Source organism: Portunus trituberculatus, chromosome 34 (genome assembly GCF_017591435.1).
Source record: "Portunus trituberculatus isolate SZX2019 chromosome 34, ASM1759143v1, whole genome shotgun sequence".
NCBI lineage: Eukaryota > Metazoa > Arthropoda > Malacostraca > Decapoda > Portunidae > Portunus > Portunus trituberculatus.
The window spans coordinates 9740544-9768043 of NC_059288.1; the positions used below are offsets into that span (position 1 = coordinate 9740544).

The 27500-nt window shown below is 36.9% G+C and overlaps 1 protein-coding gene across 18 annotated transcripts in view; it reads left to right on the forward strand.

Moving 5' to 3' along the window:
• LOC123512666 (transient receptor potential-gamma protein-like) overlaps positions 1–27500 on the forward strand; it is a 352382-nt gene that overhangs the window by 303362 nt on the left and 21520 nt on the right. For 10 of the 18 annotated variants that reach the window (XM_045269141.1, XM_045269142.1, XM_045269143.1 and 7 more), the window contains 3 exons: positions 17842–17859; positions 23090–23284; positions 26329–26370. In XM_045269141.1, coding sequence (XP_045125076.1) covers positions 17842–17859; positions 23090–23284; positions 26329–26370 — 255 coding nt within the window. The remainder of the gene's footprint in view (positions 1–17841; positions 17860–23089; positions 23285–26328; positions 26371–27500) is intronic. The other 8 variants (XM_045269150.1, XM_045269151.1, XM_045269159.1 and 5 more) reach the window with 3 other exon arrangements.

Here is a 27500-nt window from a genome sequence, read left to right on the forward strand (position 1 = left end):
GATGAGTGTTGCTGAGTGTTGCTGAGTGTTGCTGAGTGTGTGCTGAGTGTTGCTGTGTGTGTGCTGAGTGTTGATGAGTGTTGCTGAGTGTTGCTGAGTGTTGCCGAGTGTTGCTGAGTGTTGCTGAGTGTTGCCGAGTGTTGCCGAATGTTGCTGAGTGTTGCTGAGTGTGTGCTGAGTGTTGCTGAGTGTTGCTGAGTGTTGCTGAGTGTGTGCTGAGTGTTGCTGTCCATCTGAGAGTCTTGTGTTTCTCTCTCGCCTCAGTCTGTTGTGTTGTGCTGTCTTTATTTCATCCCTATTTTGATTTTTTAGTCTGGTTTGGTCTCTCTCTCTCTCTCTCTCTCTCTCTCTCTCTCTCTCTCTCTCTCTCTCTCTCTCTCTCTCTCTCTCTCTCTCTCTCTCTCTCTCTCTCATTCATTATTCATTTGTTTGAGTTCATGTTGCTGTTTTTCTTTATTTTGTTTTATTTCTTTGTCATTATTCACTTTTTTATTCTTCATTGTAGTGTCATGGTTTTGTTTTGTTTTGTTTTTCATTTATCTCCATCGTCCTTCATCTTATTCATTTTATTCATTCTGCATCTCGTTATGTTGTCTTTTTTCTTCATTGTCCTTCTTCACTTTACGATTATTCACCCCACGTCTCATTATTCCTCATTATTTTAGTTTTCTTTTCGTTTTTCATTATATTGTTATCTTATCGTTCATCTTAATCGTCTGTCATTGTTTTGTTTTTCTTATTATCCATCATTATTCACCCCACGTCTCATTTTTCCTCATTATTAGACTTCTCATTTCATTTTTCACTGTGTTGTCATCTTGTCATTCATATTTATCATCTTTCATTGTCCTTTTTTTAGTATTATTCACTCACCATTCACCATATTTCATTTTCTTCTGGACATAGTATTCATCTCCTTTATACTTCATTATTTTAACATCACTCGTTCCTCTTTCATTATCACCGACTTATCTACATCACCCTTCATATTCTAACATCACTCATTCCTTATTCTTTATTTTAACATTTCTCATCCCTCTCTCATTATCTTAACCCCTTCAGTACCATGACACGTTTTCATATTCATTCTACTTACTATTTGGTGATTTTATACAGCTTCAGATTCTTATGTGGGGGATTAAAATAGTGAAGATTCTGGCCATTAATATTCTGATCTCCTTAGACCCTTCTTAATGTCAATAAAAATGGTCTAATCGTACACAAATCTCAAGGTAAAAAATTGTGTTCCGGTACTGAAGGGGTTAACATTGCTCATTCCTTATTGCAACATCACTCATTCCTCATTCATCACTTTCTCCTCACCACGCTGTTTTATCCTCTCATTCCTTCATTCCGTGTTCAGTACTTTCTCCCTGTGTCGAGAATTGAAGTACTGTGCCTCAAACTCTCATTTCTCGTGGTAACTGAACCTATACTTTGTTTCAGACGTTCGGATACAAACTTCCTCTCTCGCAGTGATTCGTTTACCTCCAGATTTTGATATCCTGTTGATAGTTACTCTGTTTATTATCATTGCTGTTCTTGTCTTTTGTGCTCTCACGATAGTAATAGTAGTTTTTTTACACATGATATCTTGCAGTTTATTTATTTTTTTTTTTCCATCTCGTATCAACTGATTGTTATTGTTGTTATTATTATTTTTATTATTGATTATATTTCTCGTAAGCTAATGATTTCTTCTTCAATTTTGTAATGATAGTAATGGCAGTTTTTTCACACTTAAAACAACTAGCATTTTTTTTCTCTCTATTTAGTCTGTTTTTATTTGCATTATTTTCTCTGTCTCCTAGTTATTGTTTTATTATCATTTATATTATTTCTCGTAAGCAAAATCATCTCTTCTTCAATTCTGTAGTGACAAGGAGTAGCAGGTTTTCACACTTATAACTACCAACGTATTCTTATTTTCTTTATCTCATCCTTCTGATTATCTTAAATGATTTGTAGTATTTCTCGTAGGCAGATCATTTCTTCCTTAATTTTCTAATGATAGTAATAACAGTTTTCCATATTTATAACAACCAACAACTTATTTTTATTTCCTTTATCTCGTCCTAGTTATAATTTTATTGTTATCTTTAGTATTTCTCATAAGCAAAATAATCTCTTGTTTAATTCTCTAATGACAGTAGTGGCAGTTGTGTTTTGTTTTTCTCTTTATAACAAATAGCAACTTATTTCTATTTTCTTTGTCTGATCCTAGTTATTATCTTATCATTTGCATTATTTCTCGTAAGTAGAATAATTTCTTCTTTAATTCCCTAATGACAGAAGTAGCAATTTTTTTTCACTTATAACAACTAGTAACTTTTCTATATTTTCTCCATCTGATATTAGTTACTATCTTATCATCATTCGTACTGTTTCTCTTCCTTAACTTTCTAATGATAACGATAGCAGTTTGTCACATTTATAACAACTAACAATTTATTTTATTTCCTCTATCTAGTCTCCAGGTATTACTCTTTATATTTGTATCATTTTCTTTATCTGCTCCTAATTATGTTGTTATTTCTTCTTTAATTCTGTAATGATAGTAATAGTAGTCTTTCACACTTCTAACAACTAAATTCATTCTCTCTATCTAGTGTACATTTGCATTACTTGTCTATTTCATCCTAGTCATTATTTTATCATGATTTGTAGTATTTCTCGTAAGCATAATCTCTTCTTTAATCCTCTAATAGTCATAGCAAGGTTTTTTTTTTCATACTTATAAGAACTAATCATTTTATTCTCTATTGAGTCTCACAGGATCGCTTTTTTTGTGTGTGTGTATTGTTTGTCTGTCTCTTCCTTGTGATTATCTTTTATGATTTGTAATATTTCTCGCAGATGATCTTTTCTTTAAATCTTTAATGTAACAATAGAAGGTTTTTTTTTTACACTTTTAACAACTAACAATTTATTTCTCTTTCCTTTATCTGACCGTTGTGATTATTTTTTTTTTTTTTATGATTTGTAGTATCTTCTTTAATTCTGTAATGATAGTAATAGTAGTTTTTCACACTTCTAACAACTAACAATTTATTCTCTCTATCTAGTGTACATGTATTACTTTCTTTGCATTACTTGTCTATTTCATCTGTCATTATTCTATTATGATTTGAAGTATCTTTCGTAGGCACATAAATTCTTTTCTAATTCTCTAACGATAGTAATAGCATTTTTTTCATATTTATAACAATTTGCAACTTTTTTTTCTCCATCCGATCCTTGTGATTATTTTATTGTTGTCTATAGTATTTCTTACAAACAAATAATATCTTCTTTAATTTTCTAATCATAATCATAGCAGGATATGTTTTTTTTCACACTTATAAAAACTAACAATTTATTATCTCTATCAAGTCTCTAGGTATTACTATTTTCATTTATATTTTGTCTACCTCATCCTAGTCATTAGTTTATCCTTTATACTGTTTATCGTTAGCAAAATCATCTCTTCTTTAGTTCCACAAATAATAGCAGGGTTATTTTTTTTTTTTTCACATTTATAACAACTAACAATTAATTTTCCCCTCTATGTAGTGTAGTTCTATTTTTTTATCATTTCTCGGGAACAAATCATTTACTCAGCTCTCTAACGATCGCATCGGTAAAAACTCGCCATTTCTTTCCTTCCTTCCTTTGTTTTGATCTTGATCTTGGCGGGGTAATGCTACAAACTTTTTTTTCTTTTATTTTCTTCATTTTTCATTATTATTCTTTGTCTGGCTTGCTAACATTGCCGTTGTCGCCCTGTGGAGTCTCCCTCCTCTCTCTCTCTCTCTCTTTCTCTCTTTCTCTCTCTCTCTCTCTATTTACTCTCTTTTCATTCTCATTCTTGTTAATTTTCTCTCTCCCTTTCGTTGCTTTTGCCATTTATCATTTTTATTGTTGTTTGTTGTTGTTTGACGCTTGATTGTTTGTTTGTGTGTTTGTTTTACCTCATTCTCTTCATTGTTTACATGTTGCGGTGTTCTGTGTTTCCTTATCTTTGGTGCGTGTGTGTGTGTGTGTGTGTGTGTGTGTGTGTGTGTGTGTGTGTCTCTGGCTCGGTGACGGCCATTTGTTTGTTCGTGTGTGTGTTTTGTGGCTTCTCCTCCTCCTCCTCCTCCTCCTCCATTCCTCATAATTGTGACTCCTTTGTTTCTGTTGTTCTTTTCTTCCTTTCTTCCTTCTTTCCTTCCTTCGTTCACTTCCTGTCTTGAAGAGTTGTATTATGTGTGTGTTTTCTTTGTATGTTGTTGTGTGGCCATTTTTTTTTTTTTTTTTACTTTCTCGTGTTTATTTCCTCCCCTTCTCTCTTCCTCTTACTCTTAAAAGGACACTTGGGGTAAAATAATCACTTTTTCCTGTTTTTTTTTCTTTTTTTTCTGTATCTTTCTTTATATTAGTTTTTACCTTTGTTTCTTTTCCTTACCTGCCTGTTTTGTGTTCATATGAGTTTTTCCCTTTCTCTCTCTCTCTCTCTCTCTCTCTCTCTCTCTCTCTCTCTCTCTCTCTCTCTCTCTCTCTCTCTCTCTCTCTCTCTCTCTCTCTCTCTCTCTCTCTCTCTCTCTCTCTCTCTCTCTCTCTCACATTTTTCTCACTCGTATATATAAATTTCCACTGTACACACCTTTCCCTTTACAATGATCCAGTTTCCTCTATTATCTTACCTGTCTTATATAAATTGTACTTTTAAACTCACAGATTCCTTATATAATCTGTATTTTTTTCTTTTACACTTTCTATATAAACTCACAAAAACGCTTCTTTCTCCTTTAAATTATCCAGTTTTCTTGTCTTGTCTTTCTTGTCTTATCATAAACTCTATCTAAATTCCAAAGACACTTATTTCTTCTATAAACTGTAGCTTTTGTCTAACCCCACCTATTGCTTATATAAACTGTATCTTTTTCTCAAACTTTCTATATAAAACTCTATCCATTTACACCTGTTCCTTTTAAGTTATCCTGGTTTTTTTTTTTCTTATCTGTTTTAGTTGTGTTATTATAAACTCTAAATTCTAAACACACCTATTCCTTTCTATAAATTTGATCTAACCACACCTGTTACTTATATTTACTGCATCTTTTTCTCAAACTTTCTATATAAAACTCCAGTTGCACCTGTTCCTTTCAAAGTATCCTGTTTTTTTTTTTCCTATCTGTGTTACATTTCTTATTATAAACTCTATCTTAATTCTAAATACACTAATTCCTTATATAAACTGTACTTTTTCACACACTCTCTACACAGAACTGTACCTAAACACCTGTTCCTTATGTAAACTGTATCTTTCTCTCAAACTTATATAATATAAATTCTATCTAAACTTTATATTTACTCTACTTTTTTCCTCATAATTTCTATATAAAACTCTCTCTAAACACAGCTTTTCCTTATATGAATTGTACTTTTCCCTCACAATTTCTATATAAATCTTTGCCTAAACACAGCTATCCCTTATATAAATTCTACCTTTCTCTTACACTTCTATAAACTGTCTAAACTTCATGTAAACTCTACTTTTCTCCTCACACTTTCTAAACAAACTCTCTCTATCTAAACACACTTCTCCTTATATAAACCGTACTTTTCCTCACATTTTCTATACAACTCTACCTAAAACACACTTATCTCTTATATATACAGTACTTTTCCCTCACACTTTCTCCGTCACCTGTCTGTGTGTGTTTCCTCGTCCCCACCACCACCACCACCACCACCACCACCACCACCCCGGTCCACCTGTCTTCCTGTCCAGACCACCTTCTCACCTCAGGGCGCTCATTAATTAACCTGCATGGTGTTTACAGGTGAACAGCGTGACTCCTCCTCCTGTCACGGAAACTTTATTCATTTTTCTTCCTATTTTTTTTTTTTTTCCTGAAGATTATAATTCGTTTTTTGTTGAGATGGTCGAGATTTTTTGTTTATTTCATCTCTTTTTTGTACTTTTTTTCAAGTGTTTTTTTTTTTTTTTTTTATATATGAAGATGTAGATTTTGTTGTTCTTTTGAGTGTTTTTTTTTTCTAACCCTATTTTTATTTCTTTTTTTTACACTGTATCGTATAGATCCTTCCTTCCTTCCTTCCTTCCTTCCTTCCTTCCTTCCTTCCTTCCTTCTCTTTCCGTCTCATCATCTCCCTCAATTCCTCCACCCTGGTCCTTCCCTCCCTCCATCCTTCCTCTTTTCATCCATCCTCCCTTCCTTCCATCATTCCTCTTTTCTCTCCGGCCATCCTTCCTTCCATCCTTCCTCCTTTCCTCCACATCTGCCTCCACACAAATTTCAACATGTTTTTATCTTCCCTCCAGCTGTCCTCCTCCTTCCCTGCCTCCCTCCTCTCTTCCCTTTAGCAGGAGGAGGTAAAGAGGAGTTTAAGTAAGCCTCCTCCTCCTCCTCCTTCTCCTCCTCCTCCTCCTCCTCTTCCTCTTCCTCTTCCTCCATTCTTATTCTGCTTTAAAATTCCAAATAGCACTTTCTGCATGCCCTCCTCCACCTACCTTTTAGCTTTCGTTTACGAGGAAATATGCAAACACATGATATTTTTTTCCTCTCTCTCTCTCTCTCTCTCTCTCTCTCTCTCTCTCTCTCTCTCTCTCTCTCTCTCTCTCTCTCTCTCTCTCTCTCTCTCTCTTTCATTTTCTCATTATTTTTTATTTTTTACTAGTTATTTTCTTGTTTTTACTCTCTCTCTCTCTCTCTCTCTCTCTCTCTCTCTCTCTCTCTCTCTCTCTCTCTCTCTCTCTCTCTCTCTCTCTCTCTCTCTCTCTCTCTCTCTCTCTCTCTCTCTCTCTCTCTCTCTCTGTCTCTTGTTACTTTGCGTTGAGTTTCGTGTTTTGTTTTGTTTTGTTTTGTTTTGTTTTGTTATTCTTGTTTTTTTCTTCTTTTCTTCTTTTTGTTTCTTTTTGTTTCGTTTTGATTGTTCAGAAAATGTCAGCAGTTTTCGTAATTCTCGTTTTCTAAGTTGTTCGTTTCATCTATTTTTTTCTTATTTTTTCTTCCTTTTTTTTATTTTATTGCCGTTTTCTTTCTCAAGTTTCCGTCATTGCCTTGAGTTTACAGAAGTTATTGCGTTTTTTCCTGTTTTTTTTCGTTTTTCGTATTTTCTATTGTTTTCATTTTTTTCTATTTTTTCTATTTCTTTTATTCTTTTCTATTCTTTCTATTTTTCTATATTTTCCTATTTTTTCTATTTTTTCTATTTTTTCCTATTTTTCTATATTTTTTCTATTTTTCTATTTTTCTATTTTCAATTTTTTCTATTCTTTTCTATTTTTCCTATTTTTCTATATTTTTCTATTTTTTTTTTATTTTTCTATTTTCTATTTCTTATATTCTTTTCTATTTTTCTATATTTTTCCTATTTTTCTGTTTTCTCTATTTTTCTATTCTTTTCTATTTTTTTCTTTATTTTTGTAGTTTGTTTTTTTCTATCTTTGTATTTTTTCTTTTTTAATTTTGTTTTCATTTATATATTTTTCAATTTTTTTCAATTTTTTTTTTATTTTTTGCCTATCTTTTTCCTATTTTTGTATTTCCTGTTTTATTCCCCATTTTTTATTTTCTATGTTCTTTTCCATTTTTTTATATTTTTGTTTTTATTTTTGTTTTTTTTTCAGTTTTTTTGTATTTCTTTTCCTATTTTCTATTTTTTCTATTCTGTTTTTTCTGTTTTATTTTTTATTTGTTTTCTGTTTTCTAAGTTTTTCCTATATTTTTCAGTTTTTTCTAATTTTCAGTTTTTCTCTCATTTTCTATTTTTTCTGTTTATTTCTATTTTTCTATTTTTCCTATTTTTCTGTTTTCTGTTTTTTTTCTTTTTTCAGTTTTCTGTTTCTGTTTTTTCTATTTTATTTTTCTTTTTTTTCCACCTTTTTGTCTATGTTTTCTTTCTTTCTATGTCTTTTTCTTTTCTTTTTTTGTAGCTTTCCTCAATTCATTTTACTTTTTACATTTTGCTATCTTTTTTTTTCTTTCTCTTTTCTCTTTTTTCATTCCTTTTCTTCACAATTTCCTTCTGTTTCTATTTTGTTTTCTCTTTCCTTCTGCATTCCTGTATCAACTCAAGTCTTTTTCTTTTTTCTTTGCCATTTCGATTATTTTTTCTTTTTTTCTACTCTTTCGTAACTTACTTTTTTACATACAGTATTGACTTCTCTTCCTCTTTTTCCTTTTCTCTTTTTCAATATCGAGTTAGTCTTTTTTTTTTTTTTTACTATTTCCTTTATTTTTGTTTCCCTGTTAGCCATTCCTTACTTTTTACATACAATACATATTAATTTCTTTTCCTCTTTTTCCCTTTCTCTCTTTTCCTCTTTCTCATTTTCTTTTTTTGAATTTGGAATGAATTTCTTTTTTTTAGCATTTCCATTGTTTTCGCTCCTTTTTCCTATTCCTTCCTTTTTTTACGTGCAGTTCCAATTTATTTCAGTTCCTCTTTTTTTCCTTTTCTCTTTTCCAATATGGAGTACGTTTTATTTTTCAAGCATTTCGATTATTTTTTTTTTGGGGGTGTTCCTTTTGGTCATATTTTCATTTTATCATTGTAATTTACTTTTTACGTGGAGTTCCAATTAATTTCAGTTCCTCGTGCCAAGCTGACTCTCCTTCACTGCCTCGCCTCAAGTCATCTCTCTCCACCTCTATTCCCTCCACTTCCTCCCTCCTGTACCTTGTCTGTCTTGACTTCAAAATTTTGCATCATTCTTACCGTTCTACATCTCTGAATCTTTAATATTTGACTCCCTATATCCTTTTCTTAATCTCTTTCGATGCATTCTTCAAAATTTATCTTTGTTATGGATACGTCTTACATTTGGCATTTTCCTGGTTGTTTATCCTGGTTGTTTTACTCTTTCAATCCTACCGTGCTGCAAAACCCAAGTCTCCACAACTCCTGCCAATCCTGATGCATCCTTATAAAGTTTTCTGTAATATTAAGAGTCTTTCTGTTTAGTATCACCGTTTTTTCTGTCTCCTCTTCTCTGCCTCCTGTTGTGATTTGAACTCCAGAATCTTTGCAGTTCCTTTAAATCCAAGTCTCCAGAACTCCTACAAATCCTGATGCATCCTTATAAAGTTTTCTGTAATATTAAGAGTCTTTCTGTTTAGTATCACCGTTGCTCTATCTCCTCCTCCTCCTCCTCCTCCTCCTCCTCCTTCGCCTCCTCTGCCTCCTGTTGTGGTTTAAACTCCCAAATCTTTGCAGTTCCTTTAAATCCTGTTGCACCCTCAAAATTTTCCTCCATGTTAAGATTCTTTCCATTTAGCATTATGTCAAAGGTTCGTGTGTCATTCAGATTAGCTTTTAACTCCATCAATTAAGATTAAGATCCTAAAGCATGCCTTCTAAATTCCTCTTCCATGTAATACTGAGAACCTTAATTCCTTTTCACGTTAAATTCCTTTACATCGAGTAGGGAATTAAATCTTATGCTAAAATCTGACCTCACCTTGATAATTTCAGATCGATGGCAGGTCTTTTTAAAACCTTCCCCCCCCCCACCTTCATAAAACAGACTAAACCCGCATTACTTCACTATACACTAAAACCTCTTCACAATACATCAGCAGCGTCACCGGTTATGAATGGGCAAAGTCAGTCTTCATTGCTGCTCCTCCTCCTCCTCCTTTTCCTCCTTACTGGTGACAGACTTCTACCTTTCCAACTAATACGTCTTGAGGAATTCTGTCTTCTTTGCTCTTCATTCTTATTTATGCTCTTTGACTTCCTTAGTTCTCATTATTAGTCTCCAGGAATCAAAACGGACTAGTAATAACGACTGTAATTTGCCTCGTGTTGTGACTCCTGAAATGAAGTTAATTTTAAGCGGTATTGGAGTCACGAGCGCTGCCTGGAACGGGTCGTGTAGGAAGAGAGATATGTGGAGAGTTTGATGGTTCTGAGCGTCTTTCAAACTGCCATAGATACACTTCACTGTGAAACTCTTGCTGATTGAGAGAGAGAGAAATAGAGAGAAAAAAAAATGCTATATCAAAATCTTACCGAGGTCTTAAGTTGAGTTATTGAAATTTGTCTCATAAATGCTAATTGCTGAAAAAAACACTTAGGATTTAGAAAGATAAGCATATAAGATCAAATAAAATAGATAAGAATAAATGGCAGGTTTTTTTTCAATATAGGTTCTGATTTCACACTGACAAGGAAACAAAATTAATCCAAGTCGATGTTTTGCCGCTGTAACTGTGTTCCCTCATAGCGCGTCACCTTCACCCGTCACCACTCAGCGCAGAACTCACGGACCATAACCACGCACTCCTAAAACCACTCTTAAATCACTCGCACTGACTTTTTCTCTTCCACCATGAATCAGAAATAATCCTTACGTTTATCTGGGTATCAAAATATTTAGTGCGAAGGAGTAACATTTTCAAACAGACCTTTTCCTTTCTGGTGTCGATTACCTGCGGGGTTTTTTTGGATGTTTAAACGTTGATATTGAAAGATTCACCGTCAAATCAACCTTTTTCTCTTCAAGTATCGATATTCTGTGCGAGTTTTTGTGTTCTTGTATCGATTTTCTGCGATTTTTTTTTTTTTTTTTTTTTACCTTTTCTTGCATCGTTTTTTAGTGCGAGTTTTTGTGTTTTAGAATGTTGATATGTTAGAGAGTCACCGTCAAATAAATCTTTTCTCTTCTTGTATCGATTGTCTGCGATTTTTTTTTTTTTTCTTTTTTTATGTTAGAGCGTTGATATTGAAAGAGTGACGGTCAAATAAGCCTTTTCTCTTCTTGCATCGATTTTTAGTGCGAGTTTTTGTGTTTTAGAACGTTGATATTTTAAAGAGTCATTGTCAAATAAACCTTTTCTCTTCTTGTACCGATTGTCTGTGCGAGGTTTTTTTTTTTTATATTTTAGAACGTTAAAGAGTCACAGTCAAGTAAACCTTTCCTCTTCCACTACCACTCTGAAGAAAAGTGACCTGTGTGAGTTTATGGACGTCAAAACACTCAGAAGTAAGGAACAAAACTTTCAGATAGACCTTTTCTCTTCTACTCCAGCTCAGTCTGTTAAGGAAAATCATCACTTCGCGTTCCTTCAGTTTCCCACACGCCAAATTCCCTGCGAAGTGGATCAGTTAAGAATACCAGGCAAAGTTTTAAAGCCTAGATTCTGAAACACTTCTGATCGCACCTCCATTATACTTTCAAAAGACTACAGATAAGGTACACGGGTGTTTTTATGGTTCTAGTGACAGATTAACAATATTTCTACACTATGGACGGATGAAACACTATTAGGAACCAAGCTTATCATCTCTGTGGCCTTTGAAAGTGGTGGTGGTAGGAGAGCAAAGCGTTTCTGAATACGAGGTGAACAAGAGTTACAATTAGGCGTCCCTTTTTTTCCTTCCTCTCTTGGCAAGTCGTGCGTCTGTGTATTCCCAGCGGTGTGTCCTTCCCTTCAGCTTCAGGTCATGCCCCAGTGTACCAAACAAGACCTTGACCTTCTGTGCCACGTGGTCAATTGTTGGCTTGATGTTTGAAGCCCACCCGGTTGATTTCTGAGTTCCTCCTTTTCCTCCCCGCTGTCAGTGTCGCTCTTGTTGGCTGTCACCTGCTGCCACGCCTCGGCCTCCCTGTCACCTCTCACCTCCCCTTGCTTCTCCCTCGGTGTTCGCAAGACTACACGCATTTGTTCAGTGTCTCCGTACCGTGGCGTCGAGTAGGGATGTGTTCTGGGGACGTGTTCTACAAACCGTCATAGCTAATGGCGTGGTCATAGCGAGACGAATGGCGCATTTTAGACATACACAGTTCACCATGTTGCAGCGCCGCCACTGACACTCGTAACTCTTTTCAGCATCATATCAGGGTTCTAGATAGCATAACACGATCCCCAACAGTTTTTTTTTTTATTATTAATTTAACGATAAATGTCAATAATGATGACTAAATAATGTCCTTTGATGCAAAGATGTAGTAATATGGTTGGGCTTCCTCACTCAGGGCAACGGTTTTCCAGCGGGTGGGCTTTGAGATAGGAGGTACCACAAAAAGTATCCCCTTTAGCCCAGAAATTCCCGTGAAAAGCCCACATGGTATAAATAAAAAAAAAAAAAACTTCCAGGAGAGTTACGATCTGCTTGCCAACATTGAAACAAGCCTTGCCCTGCGCGGAGGAGGAGGAGGAGGAGGAGGAGGAGGAGGAGGAGGGGGAGGAGGTTTCTTTACACCTGCAAACAGAGTAACTAATTAACACATTATTTATTTCCACCTCAAATGAGCTTTCGTCACCTCATTCCTGTTGTCTCTGCCCAATTTCACCCGCTCGGTCAGTGAAAATAACAAAGGCCACGGTTCATCAGCTCAGTCGGTGAAAATAACAAAAGCCCACAGTCGCAAGGTATTCTCGCCTCCACAGCCCCGCCCGGAGAGCCCTTAATCGCATGTGGCGTGCAAGGGAAACAGTCTTAAAGGGGATAATCTGAAAACTAATTAAATGTATATAATAAGGAGGTGGAGCGAGAGCCTTGACAATGGTCCCCTTAATCAGATAGGAGGGTGGCCTGAGGGAGCGACAAGTTACTAATGTCATTCCCGTTTTCCTTTCATTCCATTTTCTAACGTTATTGACTTGGGGTGACTTCGTTTGTTTGTTTTTTTCTTTCTTTTTTTTTTCACTTTGTGCTCGTCTTGTCTCGATATTCTTCATCTCTCCAGTACCAGAACGCGTTTCCATATTCATTCTGCTTAATATTTGGTGATTTTATACAGCTTCAGAAACTTATGTGTGGGTTAAGATAATGAAGACCGTGACCATTCATCTTCTGACCGCCATACACCCTTCCTGATGTTAATAAAAGCGTCTAATCTCATCAAGAAATCAAGGCACAGAGCATCGATACAATTTGAACTTCAGAAATTTGAGAGTCACTTCATACATTTTGCAGGACTTGAGAATCCGATGGTCGAGTTTTTGACGAGTCGCTTCTAATCCTGTTCAATCTTCCACAACCAATGTAGAGCTGAGTATCAATGCCTCTCTCGTGGAATATCCGATACGGCTGATTTTTTTATGCCATCTTAGTATCAGGAGACCAGTAACCAAGGCACTAGCGAGCACCTTCTTTAATTCCAAACGTTTCGACATCATTTTTTGTCATCTTCGGTGGTCTAAAAGCGATATATAAAGGCATATATAAACATTAAAGCACAAAGATAAAAATTCGCTACATAGCACACAGTTTTACAAGGACTGACAAAAGAAAATCAAGGTAAAAATGCGTCTTACCTCTTCCCTGAGATGAGAGAGTAAAGCATTTAAAGAAAACCTACTAAACAGAACTCCCAACTCCCCTTTTACATATATATATATTTTTTTTCGTAATTTTCATTTTGTTTTGCGTTTATTAAGGTAATTAAAGGCAGGTCAATGTCTCAACTCCCTTCCATAGCCTGAGATAAGAGAACGAATTAATGAGAAACTATATTAAACAACCTCAACTCAATTTTTATATCTATTTATCTCTTTTTCATATTTATTCGCTTTGTTTTGCGTTCATTAAGGTTATTAGAGGCAGGTCAATATCTCAACTCGCTTCCATAGTCTGAGATAAGAGAATGAATTAATGAGAGGCCGTACTAAACAATCTGAACTATGCTTTTATATCTACTTATCATTTTTTTTTTTTTTTTTTTATTCGTTCGCTTTGGGTTTATTGAGGTTATTAGAGGCATGCACTTCAATGTCTCGGCTCAACTCCCTTCCCTGTGATGAGTGAATAAATTAATGGAATACAAAGCAGAACCTCAACTTTGCTTTTATATCTACTAGTTTCATATTTATTCGCTTTGTTTTGCGTTCATTAAGGTTATTAGAGCCACGTCAATGTCACAACTCGCTTCCCTCTCCTGAAATAAGAGGATAAATTAAACCAAACAAAACCTCAACTCTGCTTTTTCATCTACTTATCTTTTTTCATACTCATTTGCTCTGTGTCGGGTTTATCTCGGGTATTGGAGGACAGGAAGGGGATGGATCGTTAGTGTAAGGCTTGGTTGGAGTATTTGAGAGCCGTTACCGTGCGTGAATTGAGAGCCGTTACCGTGCGTGAATGTCCACAGTATCGGCCACTTGTGTCTGAGAACCTGTCTTGTTTTAATGTAAGAAAGGAAAGCTGGCCAAGAGCAACAGGAAGACTACAAAATTAAATAGAAAGAAAGAGAAAGGTCCCACTTAGCTACCAGTCCCCGTGCAGGCTTACCAACAACAGAAAGAGTGCAACAGAAAGAGTAAAGAGGAAAAAAAAAAGAAGAAGAAAAAGAAGAAGGCCCACTTAGTTACCAGTTCCCGTGCAGGCTTACCCATAACACACGCGGTACTTTTGCTTCCTATGATTTTTTTTTTTTTTTTTTGTGTGTAAGAGGAACTAACTAGCAAAGTACAAGAAAAAGGTTATTAAAAAGGCGTATTTAGTTTCCAATCCTTCGTGTAAACCTGCCATCAACACACGCGGTGCCTTTGCTTGTTATGAATCTTTTTGTGTAAGAGGGACAAACTAGCCAAAAGAAAGAATTAAAAAAAAGAAACAAGAAAAGAAAAAAAAGAAAGGAAAGGAAAAAAAAGGGGGAAGAAGAAAAAAAAAGGCGTATTTCGTTAGCATTCCCCGTGCAAACCATCCCAAGAGGGCCGCCGTGGTACAGTGGAACCAGGCGTGCTTTGGGGTCCGAGGGGTCTCCAAGCGCACGGGTTCGAATCCTGTCCACGGTCCGAGTGTAGGTTGGGCTTCCTCACTCGGGGCAACGGTTTCCTAGCGGGTGGGCTTTGAGATAGGAGGTACCACAAAAAAGTATCCCCTTTAGCCCAGAAATTCCCGTGAAAAGCCCACGTGGTATAAATAAAAGAAAAAAAAAAAAGGAACAGAAAGAGTTACAGAACGCGCATATTTAGTTTCCAATCCCCGTGAACGCTTACCATCAACACACAGGCGGTATCTTTGCTTGCTATAATCTGCGCCCTCCGTCAGTAGCACAGCGCCCTTAGTCCGTACAGCACGCGGCAGGAGACAACCCACATCTCTCTCGGTACAGCAAACCATAAAGTCCTGTTGGTGGAGCTTACCCTCAAATATAAATCACCCTCGCTCTCGTATTTTTATTTTCATTTTTTTTCTCTCTCTGTCTTTCCTCCATTTTCTTCTTTTTCCCCTTCTGACCAGCTTTGGTACCGCATGACGTGTGTCTGTCAGTGTGTCTGCCAGTCTGTCTGTCTGTCTGTCTGTCTGTCTGCCCCGCCCACCACGGCTCTCAGATAATCACGCTGCCTTCATGCCGTTCTCTAAAAAAAAAATGGATGATTAAAGAGATGAAAGAAAGAGAAAAAAAACATTGATCTATATATTGTTTTGTTTTATGTTTGTTTTATGTTTGTTTTATGTATCTTTATGTGTGTTTCTTTAGCCACGCAGGTGATCAACAGATGAAGAGAGATTAAAAAGAATAAGAAAGACATTGATTTATTGTTGTTTATTTCTGTTTATGTTATCTCTATCTGTGTTTCTTTAGCCACGCAGATGAAAACAATATACAGGAAGAGAGAGAGAGAGAGAGATAACAATTTTTTTTATCTTATCTATCTATCTTTCTCTAACCATGCAGGGGAAAACGTAGGAAGACAGATAACACGAAAGGAAGACATTGATACCATACTTTCATATCACTATTTCTTTATTTTATCTATTCAATCTGTGTTTCTTGAGCCATGCAGGTGATCAACAAACAGATGAAGAGAGATCAAAAGTAATACCAACCATTTAGTCATTTCTTATTTCTTCTGTTTTATTTTATCTATTTCCATCTGTCTATCTTTCAATTATGCAGGTGATCAATATACGAACAGAGATGAAAGGAAAAGAAAAATTATGCATTATTTCTTTTATTTCTATTCTTTATCTTATCTATCTCTGTCTTTCTCTACCCATGGAGGTGAAAAATATAGAAGAGACAATAGGAAAGGAAAATATTGATGTATTATTTTCATATCACTTTCTTTATCTTATTTTCAATCTGTTTTTCTTCAGCCATGAAAGTGAAAATAGAGATAAGACTAATAAAGAAACACATAATCATTTTTTTACGTCTTCTGTTTTATGTTATCTAATTTTATCTTTCTTTCTTCAGCCATGCAGGTGATATAGCCAGAGAGATGAAAGAAAAAGAAAAAAACAAAATTATTCATTATTTCTTCTTTATCTCTCTATCTCTTTTTTTTTTAGCCATGCAGGTGATAAATATAGGAGACATAAAAAGACAGACAAGATATCGATTCATTACTCTCATTTCACTTTTATTTATTTCATCTCTCCCTTCCTTCAGCTAAGCAGGCAATATTGTTTACCTATTTTCTCTCTCACAGTTAGGATATGTGAGTGGTGATGATGATGATGATGATGATGATGATGATGATGTGTGGTGATGATAAGTAACATGTCTCTGTAATGCTCACCTGGTAATTAATTAGTGTTGTGCCTAAACTAAGTGACTGATCTACCTTTAATTAGTGGTTTGATGCAGACTCACCTTGGCTGTGTTGTCACTCTCTCTTATTCACTGCAAACATTCATTCTTTTATCTGAGAACTCACCAGGGCTCTTGTCAACCTTCAAAACTTGACTTACCACCCTGTACACACACTGCCAGACCCTCAACCACCCTTTACACCCACTGTCAGGTCCTCATTTAGTTTTTACACATATCTTCACCAACCTGTATACACTACCAGGCCCTGTACATACTTCTAGGTCAGGGCTAGGTCAGGGATTCTCAACTTGTGGCTCGTGAATCCTTCCCCACACGGATTGACAAGGATTTTAGGGGTATTTAGATGGCTGATGTAATAATACCCTTTGCAGTACCATTGTGTGTTGAGTCAGTGATAGTGTTAGTGGCTAGATTAACACTCTGTTCGGCTGGATGGTTCTTTTTATGTAGGAAGAGCGCCAGCCAAGGGAATAAAAACAGAAAAGATTAAAAAATAGGTCCACTTGAGTGCTGGTTCTCTACAAGGAGGAAAAGCGTCAGCCAAAAGGAAGGAGCAAATGTCTCGATACCTCCTCTCTCTTGTCACCCCAGGGAGGTTCTTAACAGGAGTAGTTTGAGAACCCCTACTCTAGCTCCTCTCTCATCTTCTGTACACATTTTCACCACCTTGCACACATTGTTAGTTCCTGAATCACTCTGTTTATCCAGTCTACACTTGTCCCACCACCCTGTACAGCCTACTTGTTCATGAGTCACTCTGTACAATTGTTTTCATTACCCTGTACGCTGATAGTTTCTGATTCACCACGTACATTCTCTAGCTACACTTTTTCCACCACCCTGTATGTACATTATAGTAGATTTTGCACCGCCCTGTACATCACACTTCTTCCTGAACTACACTGTACATTCACACTAGCTTATATCATCGTTTCCCTTCCTTCTGAGCTACCCTGTATTCTGCTGGTAGTTCTTTGAGTCACCCTGTACATAACATACACACGCTACGTACTTTCTGCTCCACCCTGTACACAAACAGTCCATATATACACAAAAAACAACTCATCTCTCACCACCCTGTACTTATAGCATTAGTATTTTGAATCACCCTGTATCTAACACGCCCCCTGCACAATCTGCCTCACCCTGTACAGTAATAGTATACTAGGAACACCACAACCTATGCATCACCCTGTACACAGCAGTATAACCCTTTTGCGTCACCCTGTATCACCCTTAATACACCTCCCCCCCCCCCCTTTGTCATAGTAAGCGTTTCAACTAAGACTATTTCGTTTTTTCCCTTTTTTTTCGTTTCTTTCCCTTCCCCCGACAAGGGACGAAGTGGTTTCAAGGTAATATTTTCCGTTCTCTCTTTGTTCTCTGCCTCTCACCATCACGCCTTGCACCCATACTCTCTCTCTCTCTCTCTCTCTCTCTCTCTCTCTCTCTCTCTCTCTCTCTCTCTCTCTCTCTCTCTCTCTCATTATCCCTTCTTCCATTCCTTTTTTTTTCATTATTGCCTCCTACTTCTTTGTTTTCTCCTTCATATTTAGTCTGTATTGTTTCTCTCTCTCTCTCTCTCTCTCTCTCTCTCTCTCTCTCTCTCTCTCTCTCTCTCTCTCTCTCTCTCTCTCTCTCTCTCTCTCTCTCTTCTTGCTTTATCATCATCTTTTCGTTTCTTCCTTCACTTTTTTTTCTTCTTCGTTTCTTATTATCTTTCTCGTATTTTCTGCATTTTTTTCCTCTTTCATCATCTCTTCTTCCTCATTTCCTTTATACCTTACTTTCTTACGTGTCTTATCATATTCTCTTCATATTCCTCTCTTTCATCACCTTTTTTTTTTTCGCTTATTTCTCCTTCCTCACTTTCACTATTGACTATCATAAACCCTCATTAATATGTACCCTCCTATCTTCTTTCTTATTGCCTCTTCTTCTTCTTCTTCTTCTTCTTCTTCTCCTTCTTCTTCTTCTTTTTCTCTCTCCCTCTCTTTCTCTCATTATCTCCGTTTCCCTCATTTCCCCTCCCTCCCTTCATTAATGCCTAGTGTTTTCCCTCATTGGTGTTTAAATGTTTCCCCTTCGTGTCCCCTTCCCCTCGTTGTCTCCCCCTCTTCCCCTCCCTGCTTCACTCCAGTACTTAATGGCGGGAGTTTGCTGTTTAATAAGTGTTTTCACCACCTTCCATTCTCCCTCCTCCTTCCTTCTCTCGACCCTATACGTCTCCCCTCAGCTCCACCTCCCCCTTTCCCGTCCCCTCTCCTACCTCCCCTCACTACTTCATTTATCTGGGTAGGTAAACACTCACTGTCTCGAAGTCCCGCTCAAAATCTCGCTCGAAGTCTCGCTCCAGTCTCCCCCTTCGATTTAATTGTCTTATATGCTTTTTTTTATATTTTGTGTGTTTTTAGGGTTTTTCTTTCGTTATTAGTGTTTTTGTAACCTTTTCAGTCAGAAGCATCAGTTTTTTATTATTTTCTTTTTTTTTCTTTTTGATTTTTTTTTTTTTGGGGGAGGAGCTTGTTGAAAATATCTCGTTTTTTTTTCTTTCTTTCTTTCTTTCTTTCTTCATTTGAGTTTTGTTATTTTTCTTTTCCATTTTTTTTTTTTTTGGTTCTGTTGGAAAAGGTTATTAATTTATGAGGTAGCATATAATTTTTTGCGTTTATTTATTTTTTTTTTTTCATTAATGTTCTTGTAGCCGTTTCACTATCAGAAATATTCGAATTTATTATATATATATATATATATATATATATATATATATATATATATATATATATATATATATATATATATATATATATATATATTTTTTTACTTTGGTGGTTCTGCTGGAAAACTTTATATTGAATTGTGAGGATCTATATATATATTTTTTTTAGTATTTTCTATCATTATCCGTATTTTTTGTAGCCGTTTCGCCATTAAAACCACCCGAATTTTTCTTTTTCTTATTTTGGGTTGTCCTGTTCGAGAAGTTAATTGAGTTTTGAGGTAACATTTTTTTTTTTTTTTGCGTTTTATTTTTTTTCTGTTTTCATTCGTGTTTTTTGTAGCCGTGTCACTGTCGGAAGAACCAGTTTTCTTTATTTTCTTTCTTTTTCTTTGACAGTTCTATTGGAAAAATATATTGAATTGAGACGTAGTGTATATATTTATTTTTTTTTTAGCTTTTTTCTTTCATTATTCGTATTTTTGTAGCTGCTTCACTACTAAACCCGAGTCTTTTTCTTTTTTTTTTTTTTTTGGTTCAGGTGGAAAAATTGATTAAATTGTGAGGATCTATAATTTTTTAGCTTTTTCTTTCGTTATTCGTATTCTTGTAGCCTTTTCACTACTAAACCCGAGTCTTTTTCATTTTTTTTTTTTTTGGTTCAGGTGGAAAAGTTGATTAAATTGTGAGGATCTATAATTCTTTAGCTTTTTTCAACCATTATTCGTATTTTTGTAGCCTTTTCACTAATAAAGCACCCGAATTTTGTTTTTCATTTTTTTTTTTTTTTTTTTGTAGCTCTATTGGAAAAGTTCGTTAAATTGTGACGTTGTATGTTTTTTTTAGTGTTTCTTTTCTTCATTCGTATTTTTGGAGCCGTTACACTGTCAAAGTACCCGAGTCTTTTTTCTTTTTCTTTTTTTTATTTTGTTTTTCTTTAGTAATCCTGTTGGAAAAATTGGTACGATTTAAGAGGTGCATATTCGCTCAAGCTCTGATGATGACGATGATGACGATGATGTTCAAGCTTTGGTCCGTACTCTGAAACACTCCTGGCCACATCTCCCTTACTTTTCAAGCCTCTACTTGAAGTTACACGATTTTTTAAGGATGTTTTTCCTCTTTTTACTGTTCTAGTGACAGATTAACAAGATTTCTACACCATCAACTGAAGGAACATTCTCTCGCCTTGAATAAGTGAAAGAGCAGACCGTTTCAGAATATAAGCCTTTTTCATACGTTTTAGTGTCAGATTAACAATATTTCTACATCAACAGGAGAAACACCCTTAAGAACCCGGCTCTTCATCTCTGTGGCCTTTGAAAATTGTCGTAGAGATGAGAGAGCAGAGCATTTTAGAATACAGACCTTTTTAATAAGTTACACAGGTTTTTAAGACTGTTTTGTGGTTTTAGTGTCAGATTAAAAGAGTTCTGCATCATCAATAGGAGAAACAATTAAAAAGGCTGATTATCTCTTCATTTTTGTGGCCTTTGAGAACAGTCGTGGTGAGAGCAAAGCGTTTCAGAATACAAGCCTTTTTCATAAGTAATACAGATTTTTAAGACTTTTTACGGTTCTAGTGACAAACTAACAGGAGGAACACTCTTAAAAAGCTGATCATCTCTTCATTTTTGTGGCCTTTGAAAATATTCGTGGTGAGAGAGCAGAGCGTTTCAGAATACAGACCTTTTTAGATAAGTTACACAGATTTTTAAGGCTATTTTTATGGAATTGAAGGAGAATGGAAATTAGTAAGTAGGCAACAAATCTCTGGAGTGGGAAAATAAGAATGGATTAAAGAAGTGGACTCGAGAAGTGTAATTGAAAGATCAGAGCAATAAAAGTGGGATTTTTTTTTTTCTACAACAGCTCAGGCTCGATAAAGGTGTAATATTTTTCTTTTTATTTTCATTTGGCAACAGTTCACGAGATTAAGCTTTTTTTTCTTTCTTTTTTTTTTTTTACCTTTTCTTATCCTCGAATTTCTTTCTTTCTTTTTCATTTGGCAACAGTTCACGAGAATAAGCTAGTTTTTTTTTTTCTTTTCTTAGCTTTTATCCTCGAATTTCTTTTTTTTTTATGTATATATATATATACTTGTCCCCTCCCCCCCCCCGTCCCTCTTTCCCCTCCAATCACACCCCTTCCCTCCCTTCCTTATCTTAAACTGAGACGAAAACATTCGAAAAATTTCCCTCCTTCCCTCCCTCCCTCTTTTTCCCTCCCATTCCCTTCCCTCCCTCCCTCCCTCCCTCCTTTTGCACTCCCTCCTTCCTGGCTCATCTCGGACTAAATTTAACGTGTCTTACTTTCTAAATAAGCAAAACAAGCGAGAAAGTAAAAAAAAAAATCAAACTAACCCCACCACCGTCACCCTTCCCTCTCACTCTAACACTCATAGTCATCTTTCCTTTCATCTCACCCCTCTCTCTGTCTCTCTTTCTCCTTCTCTCTCCTATTCCGTCTCTTCTTCTCGGTTTCTTCTTTAACTCACTGGCTAGATAAAGTTAAGGCTCGCGTGCCTGTAATTTACCTGTACCTGTGTTTGTGCGTACCTGGAGACATTTTTTGACTAGTTTAGGCCTAAGCAACGAATCCGCCAGGCCTGAGGAGCGCTGGAGTGATGGAGTGATGGAGTGTAAGCCGTTAGTCTTCACGTGGCTGTTTTTTGTGGTGTGTGTGTGTGTGTGTGTGTGTGTGTGTGTGTGTGTGTGTGTGTGTGTGTGTGTGTGTTGTGTGTGTGTTTGTCTCATCTTCAAAATTTAGCTTGTTTCTTGAAATCATTAGAGGAAGTTAAAGTCTTCAGGTTCTATAATGAGAAGTGATGATGAGTAATGAAGTGTGTCCAGAGTTTTTTTGTGTTGTATATTTTTTTGTACATTTCTCATTCTGTTTTGTCTTACTTCCAAAATTTCCGTGACATGTGAAGTCCTGGAAGGAAAATTAATATTCTCCAGTTGTATAAGGAAAATCAATACCCAGTTACGACACTTTACCAGAAACTGCAAATACTGCGCCAATAAACCCAACCAAATAATCAAAAGGATAAAAAAAAGTGAAGCCTTAATGCAATAACAAGCACAAATCAAATAAACACACACAGAAACTCACACACCGTTACCTTAAAACAAAACAAACTAACTAACAAACAGGTGTACACAGTGAGGCGGTAATGAACACCTGCCCAGCTGTCCACCTGCGCTGCGTGACTGACACACCTGGCTCCACCTTCCACGCTCCACCGCTCCTCATGTACGGCGATTTCCTTGACCCTCCGCTGCTCACCTCTCCACCATCACCATCCCCCCACACTCACGCCTCGCCTCGCCATCGCATGTCCTTTCTGTTTTCAGTCTCACCGCAGAGGAAAGCAATTTTTGACCCTCCATTTTGGCAACGCGCACCATTTTTGGCTTTATTTTAAGATCCTTCCTGTTCTCTCTCTCTCTCTCTCTCTCTGTCTCTCCTGGTGTGTGACAAGTGATGTGTTTCCGCCTTGTTGTTCTGGTTCCATATGCTAATGAAGTTTTTTGCCTAGTGAGTAGAATGACTGGTTCCTCGTCACCACAGGCTCACATTTGCAGAGTCTCCACCATGTCTGCGAATCTAGCACCAAAGTGATATCAAAAGTCTACTCGTCAGCCCCTCCCACCCACCTCTAAAGAAATTATGCTTGTGTGGTCATTTTTAACCCTTTTTCTCGGTGTTGAGTGACGCATGGGCATGATATTGACGTGTGAAGTCGATATTTTGACTCAATTTACTAACAACGACCACTGTTTCTTTCCTTTTCTTCCTCCCACAACTGCAACTACTGCTACTACTACTGCCACTGCTGCTGCTACTGCTTCGACGGTATCCAGGAAAGGGCAGACGTGGAGTGGAAATTCGCGCGAAGCAAGCTATGGATCAGTTTCTTCGAGGAGGGAGGAACCTGCCCGCCTCCCTTCAACATCATCCCGACCCCGAAGAGTGTCTACTATCTCTTCCACTGGTTCTACAAAAAGTTCTGCGGCCAAACCAAGGCTGCCAAGAAGGAACACATGAGGACCATACGGGTAAGTTCGGTTCGGCTCTCTCTTCCGTTTTCTTTCTTTTTCGTCTTTTTGCGGGTTCGCCTCCTTGGTTCTTCCGGTTCTGTCCTTTTTTTTTCTTTCTTTCTTTCTTTCTTTCTTTCTTTCTTCTTTGGATTTTGATATTGTTTTCTTTGTTTTGTTTTGTTTTTCTTTGTGTCTAGTGTTTTGATTTTTATTCTTTTGTTTTAAGTGCGTTTGATTTTTCTTTCTTTTTTTTCTTCTTCTTTGTCTTATTCTTTATTATATTTTTGCTTTGTTTTACGCGATCTTATGAATCTCTCTCTCTCTCTCTCTCTCTCTCTCTCTCTCTCTCTCTCTCTCTCTCTCTCTCTCTCTCTCTCTCTCTACTCATACTTTGGTACTTGGTTGAGTCTCGATCCGCCAAAGCCTAAACAACAGAGGGTGGAGAGAAGGCGCAGCAAAAATGACCATTTCTGTTCGTTGTCTCAGTAGTACAACAGGACGCATCTCAACAAACCGAAACTTGAAATTACGTATGTGGGAGCACAAGGGTGTCTCCTTGAGGACAGCCAAACACATCACAAATCCAGGCCTTTCTGTCATAACAAACTATTCAAGAGAGTTAGATCATGCTTTTAGGGAACAGGATTTCAAAATGTTGCATAAAGCCAAGACATTTTCTAAATTGAGAATTGCTGAATCACTGCATTTATAAATGTAAACCTGATCTTAACAGTCATTCAGCTGACACTGATTCCATAGCGTCTTACCCACGTCACATCTCTTTGTTCCTTTTCTTTTAGGCTCTTCGTTGTAAATCTTCTTAAACTAATGTTTTTTGCAGTTTTTGTTACTTTTCATGAAGAACATTTTTTTCTCTCTCTCCTTTTAAGAATGACAAAGAGATTAAAATTTACCTTCATTATAATTGCGTGGATGAGGCAGTGTGATGGGTGGAGGTGACAGTGCCAGGGCCAGGGAATACAAGAGGAAATGTCGTTGTCCAGGAGCTCTTGTCCCGGAGATCCCTGCTGGATGAGCACGTAGCCACACTCACTCAGGTTTTCATTGTCTGAGGGTGGGATTACGTTTGTCCCGACACGTTACAAGAGTTTAGATAGAAATGGTGGTTTTGTTGCGGCTTTTCTTCACCCTCTCTCTCTCTCTCTCTCTCTCTCTCTCTCTCTATATATATATATATATATATATATATATATATATATATATATATATATATATATATATATATATATATATATATATTGCTTTTTATATCACTTTACAATATTTTTTTTTCGTTTTCATTTCTATTTTCTTTCCTTTATGGTTTTGACAGTTTGATTAAGTTCACAGAAATCTTTTTATGCCTATGTAAAATTTTCTTCCTATCTGAAAACGCATATGTGTGTGCGTGCGTGTTAGCGTGTGAGGGTGTATATGGGCAGTAGATAGTTTGCTTGAGCTACACACACACACACACACACACACACACACTACCTATCACTTTAGCATACCATCACCACCACTGTTTTGTTTCGTTCTTCCTTTTAATTGTTTTCCCTATCTCTTGTTTTCCCTGTCTCTTGTTTCCCGCGCCACACTTTCCATCACGTACAGGGCCGCTGGGAGTGTTACAGTAATCCAGCGTTTAAGGGGAAGCGAAGCAGTGTTGTCGGTGCAGGCTGAGCTGATCGAGAAGTCCCGCCCTCCGCCTCTTATCTTAACGCCTGTAATCAAAACCGCCTTCTCTTCTCACCACGACAATTTCCCAAGGCCACAGAGACAACTAACTGGGTTATTAAGACAGTCTCCTTTTCATAAACTAGAATTCGTGCCAGTTTTTCCCCAGAACCATAAAAAAAAATCTTAAAAACACGAGTATCTTCAACTGGGGCCTTTGGAAAGCAGTGAAGGCGAGAGACCACAGCGTTATGAATACAAGCCTCACTTCTGCGTATCTGATTGGTGCTTTCAAATTGCTATCCACTTTACTTTCTTTAATACGTCTTTTAAGATCTTTCCACCTAAAATAGAATACAATAGAATAAATGAGAAGACGGTAAGGATAGTTTGAACGCGCCAATGAGATGCCGCGGCGTGAGGGGGCGGAGTCAATAGGCGGAGCATCGAGATCAGGGTGATGATTTTGAAGAGAGAGAGAGAGAGAGAGAGAGACACACACACACACACACACACACACACACACACACACACACACACACACAAAGAGAGAAAGAGTTTTTATCATTAAAGAAACAAGTCAGTGGATGTGTTTGGCTTCTGTATCCGGTACCGCATCCGGCCTGCAATCCGGTTATCCGCCTCTTATCCGGATTGGCACAGTGCGTATCCGTGTTGCCAGTTTTCGCTTTAAACAGGATTACGTATTAACGGACTCATTGTTGCATCTTGTTTGCTTGTTTGTTTGTTTGTGTTTGTTTGTGTTTGTGTTGCAGGAGTGTTTTTTTTTTTTTTTTGTCTTTTGTTTGTTTTTTGTTTTGTTTTTCGGTTTGTTTCGTTTTCTTTATCTTTTTTTCTTATTTATGTTGTGTGATGTACGTTGTGTGTGTGTGTGTGTGTGTGTGTGTGTGTGTGTGTGTGACTTTCTGTGAAGATTTCGTCTTTATTTGTTTGTTTCATTTAAGTGCCATGAATCTCTCTCTCTCTCTCTCTCTCTCTCTCTCTCTCTCTCTCTCTCTCTCTCTCTCCCCTAATGAATAATAATCCACAACATGCTAATTATGTTTGTTTGTGTGTGTGTGTGTGTGTGTGTGTGTGTGTGTGTGTTTTAACGGTGGTGGTGGTGGAGGTGGTGATGGTGGTGGTTGTGGTGTAACTAAACACACACACACACACACACACACACACACACACACACACACACACACACACACACACACACACACACACACACACACACACACACACACACACACACACACACACACACACACACACACACACACACACACACACACACACACAGGCCAAACCCGTCCCTGTCTCGTGCAGTCTCCGATATATTGTGGTTTGTTTTTTCCCTTTGCTTTTTTTTTATTTTACAGAGGAAGAAAAGGCAAGCGAGCGAAAGGGATGTAAGATATCAGGTATGTTTGACTTTTTCCCAAAACTCGTGGTCTCGTCACTTTCTTGTATCTAACCTCTTTATTTTTTTATACGTATACATCATTATTTATCTCCTCTTTACCGCTAATCAACTCAGCCAAGCCCTCTCAGTTGATACCGTATTCTAAAACACTTTGTCGTCACACCCCCAGTATTTTAGAAAGGCTATACATGAAGACACACGGGTTTTTAAGGGTGTTTTTATGGTTCCAGTGACAGATTAACAAGATTTCTATATTGTTAATGGGAGAAATGCTCTTAAGAACCCAGCTAGTCATCTCTGTGGCCTTTGAAAATAGTCGTGGTGAGGAGGAGAAGTGTTTTTTGAATGCTGGATTCGCTCTTACCTTTTTTGCTCTCCTCGTCCTCCTCATCCCGTCTCGCCCTCGTCCTCCTCTCATCTTCATCATCTTTCCTTGTGTTATTCATTCTGTTTTCTGTTCTATCTTCTTTTTTTTTCTTCTTTATTATTTTTTTTATCCTTGCTCTTCTTTGTTCTTCTTTGTTTCCATCATATGTTTTCTTTTCGTCTTTGTTTTATTTAAGTATCTCCATTCTTTTCTTACCTTTTTTTTCGTTGTTTTTATTCTTGTCCTTATTCAGTTTCTCTTCTTCATCTTTATCATCTTTTTCCCTTCCTTGTTTATGTTTTCTTTTTCCTTTATATTCCTCTCTATTCATCTTCCTTATCCTCCTTTCTTATCTATGTTGTTCCTTACCCACGTCCTTCTCGTTATCTTCACCTTCATTTTTATCTTTTTTTTATTTAGTTTGTGTTAGTTTTCTCTTTTTTTTCTGTCATTATCCATGTCATCCTTGTCTGCACCCAGCTCCTCCTCCTCCTCCTCCTCCTCCTCCTCCTCCTCCTCCTCCTACAGTGTCCGCCCCTTGAGAGCACATGAGAGAGGGCCTTTCAAAAGTGCTTGCGACGCTCTGCCCTGCTTTTCACATTTGCTTGAGTCTCCCTCTTAAATATTCAGTTCCACCTCCATGGCGTTCGTTTTCTTTTAGCCGCACGACGCAGTTCTCTTGCTATCTTGTCTATTCCTCTTTTTTTATCATTTCCCTTTTTTATCGTTTAATTTTCTGTTTTTAGTGATCGTATATGGAC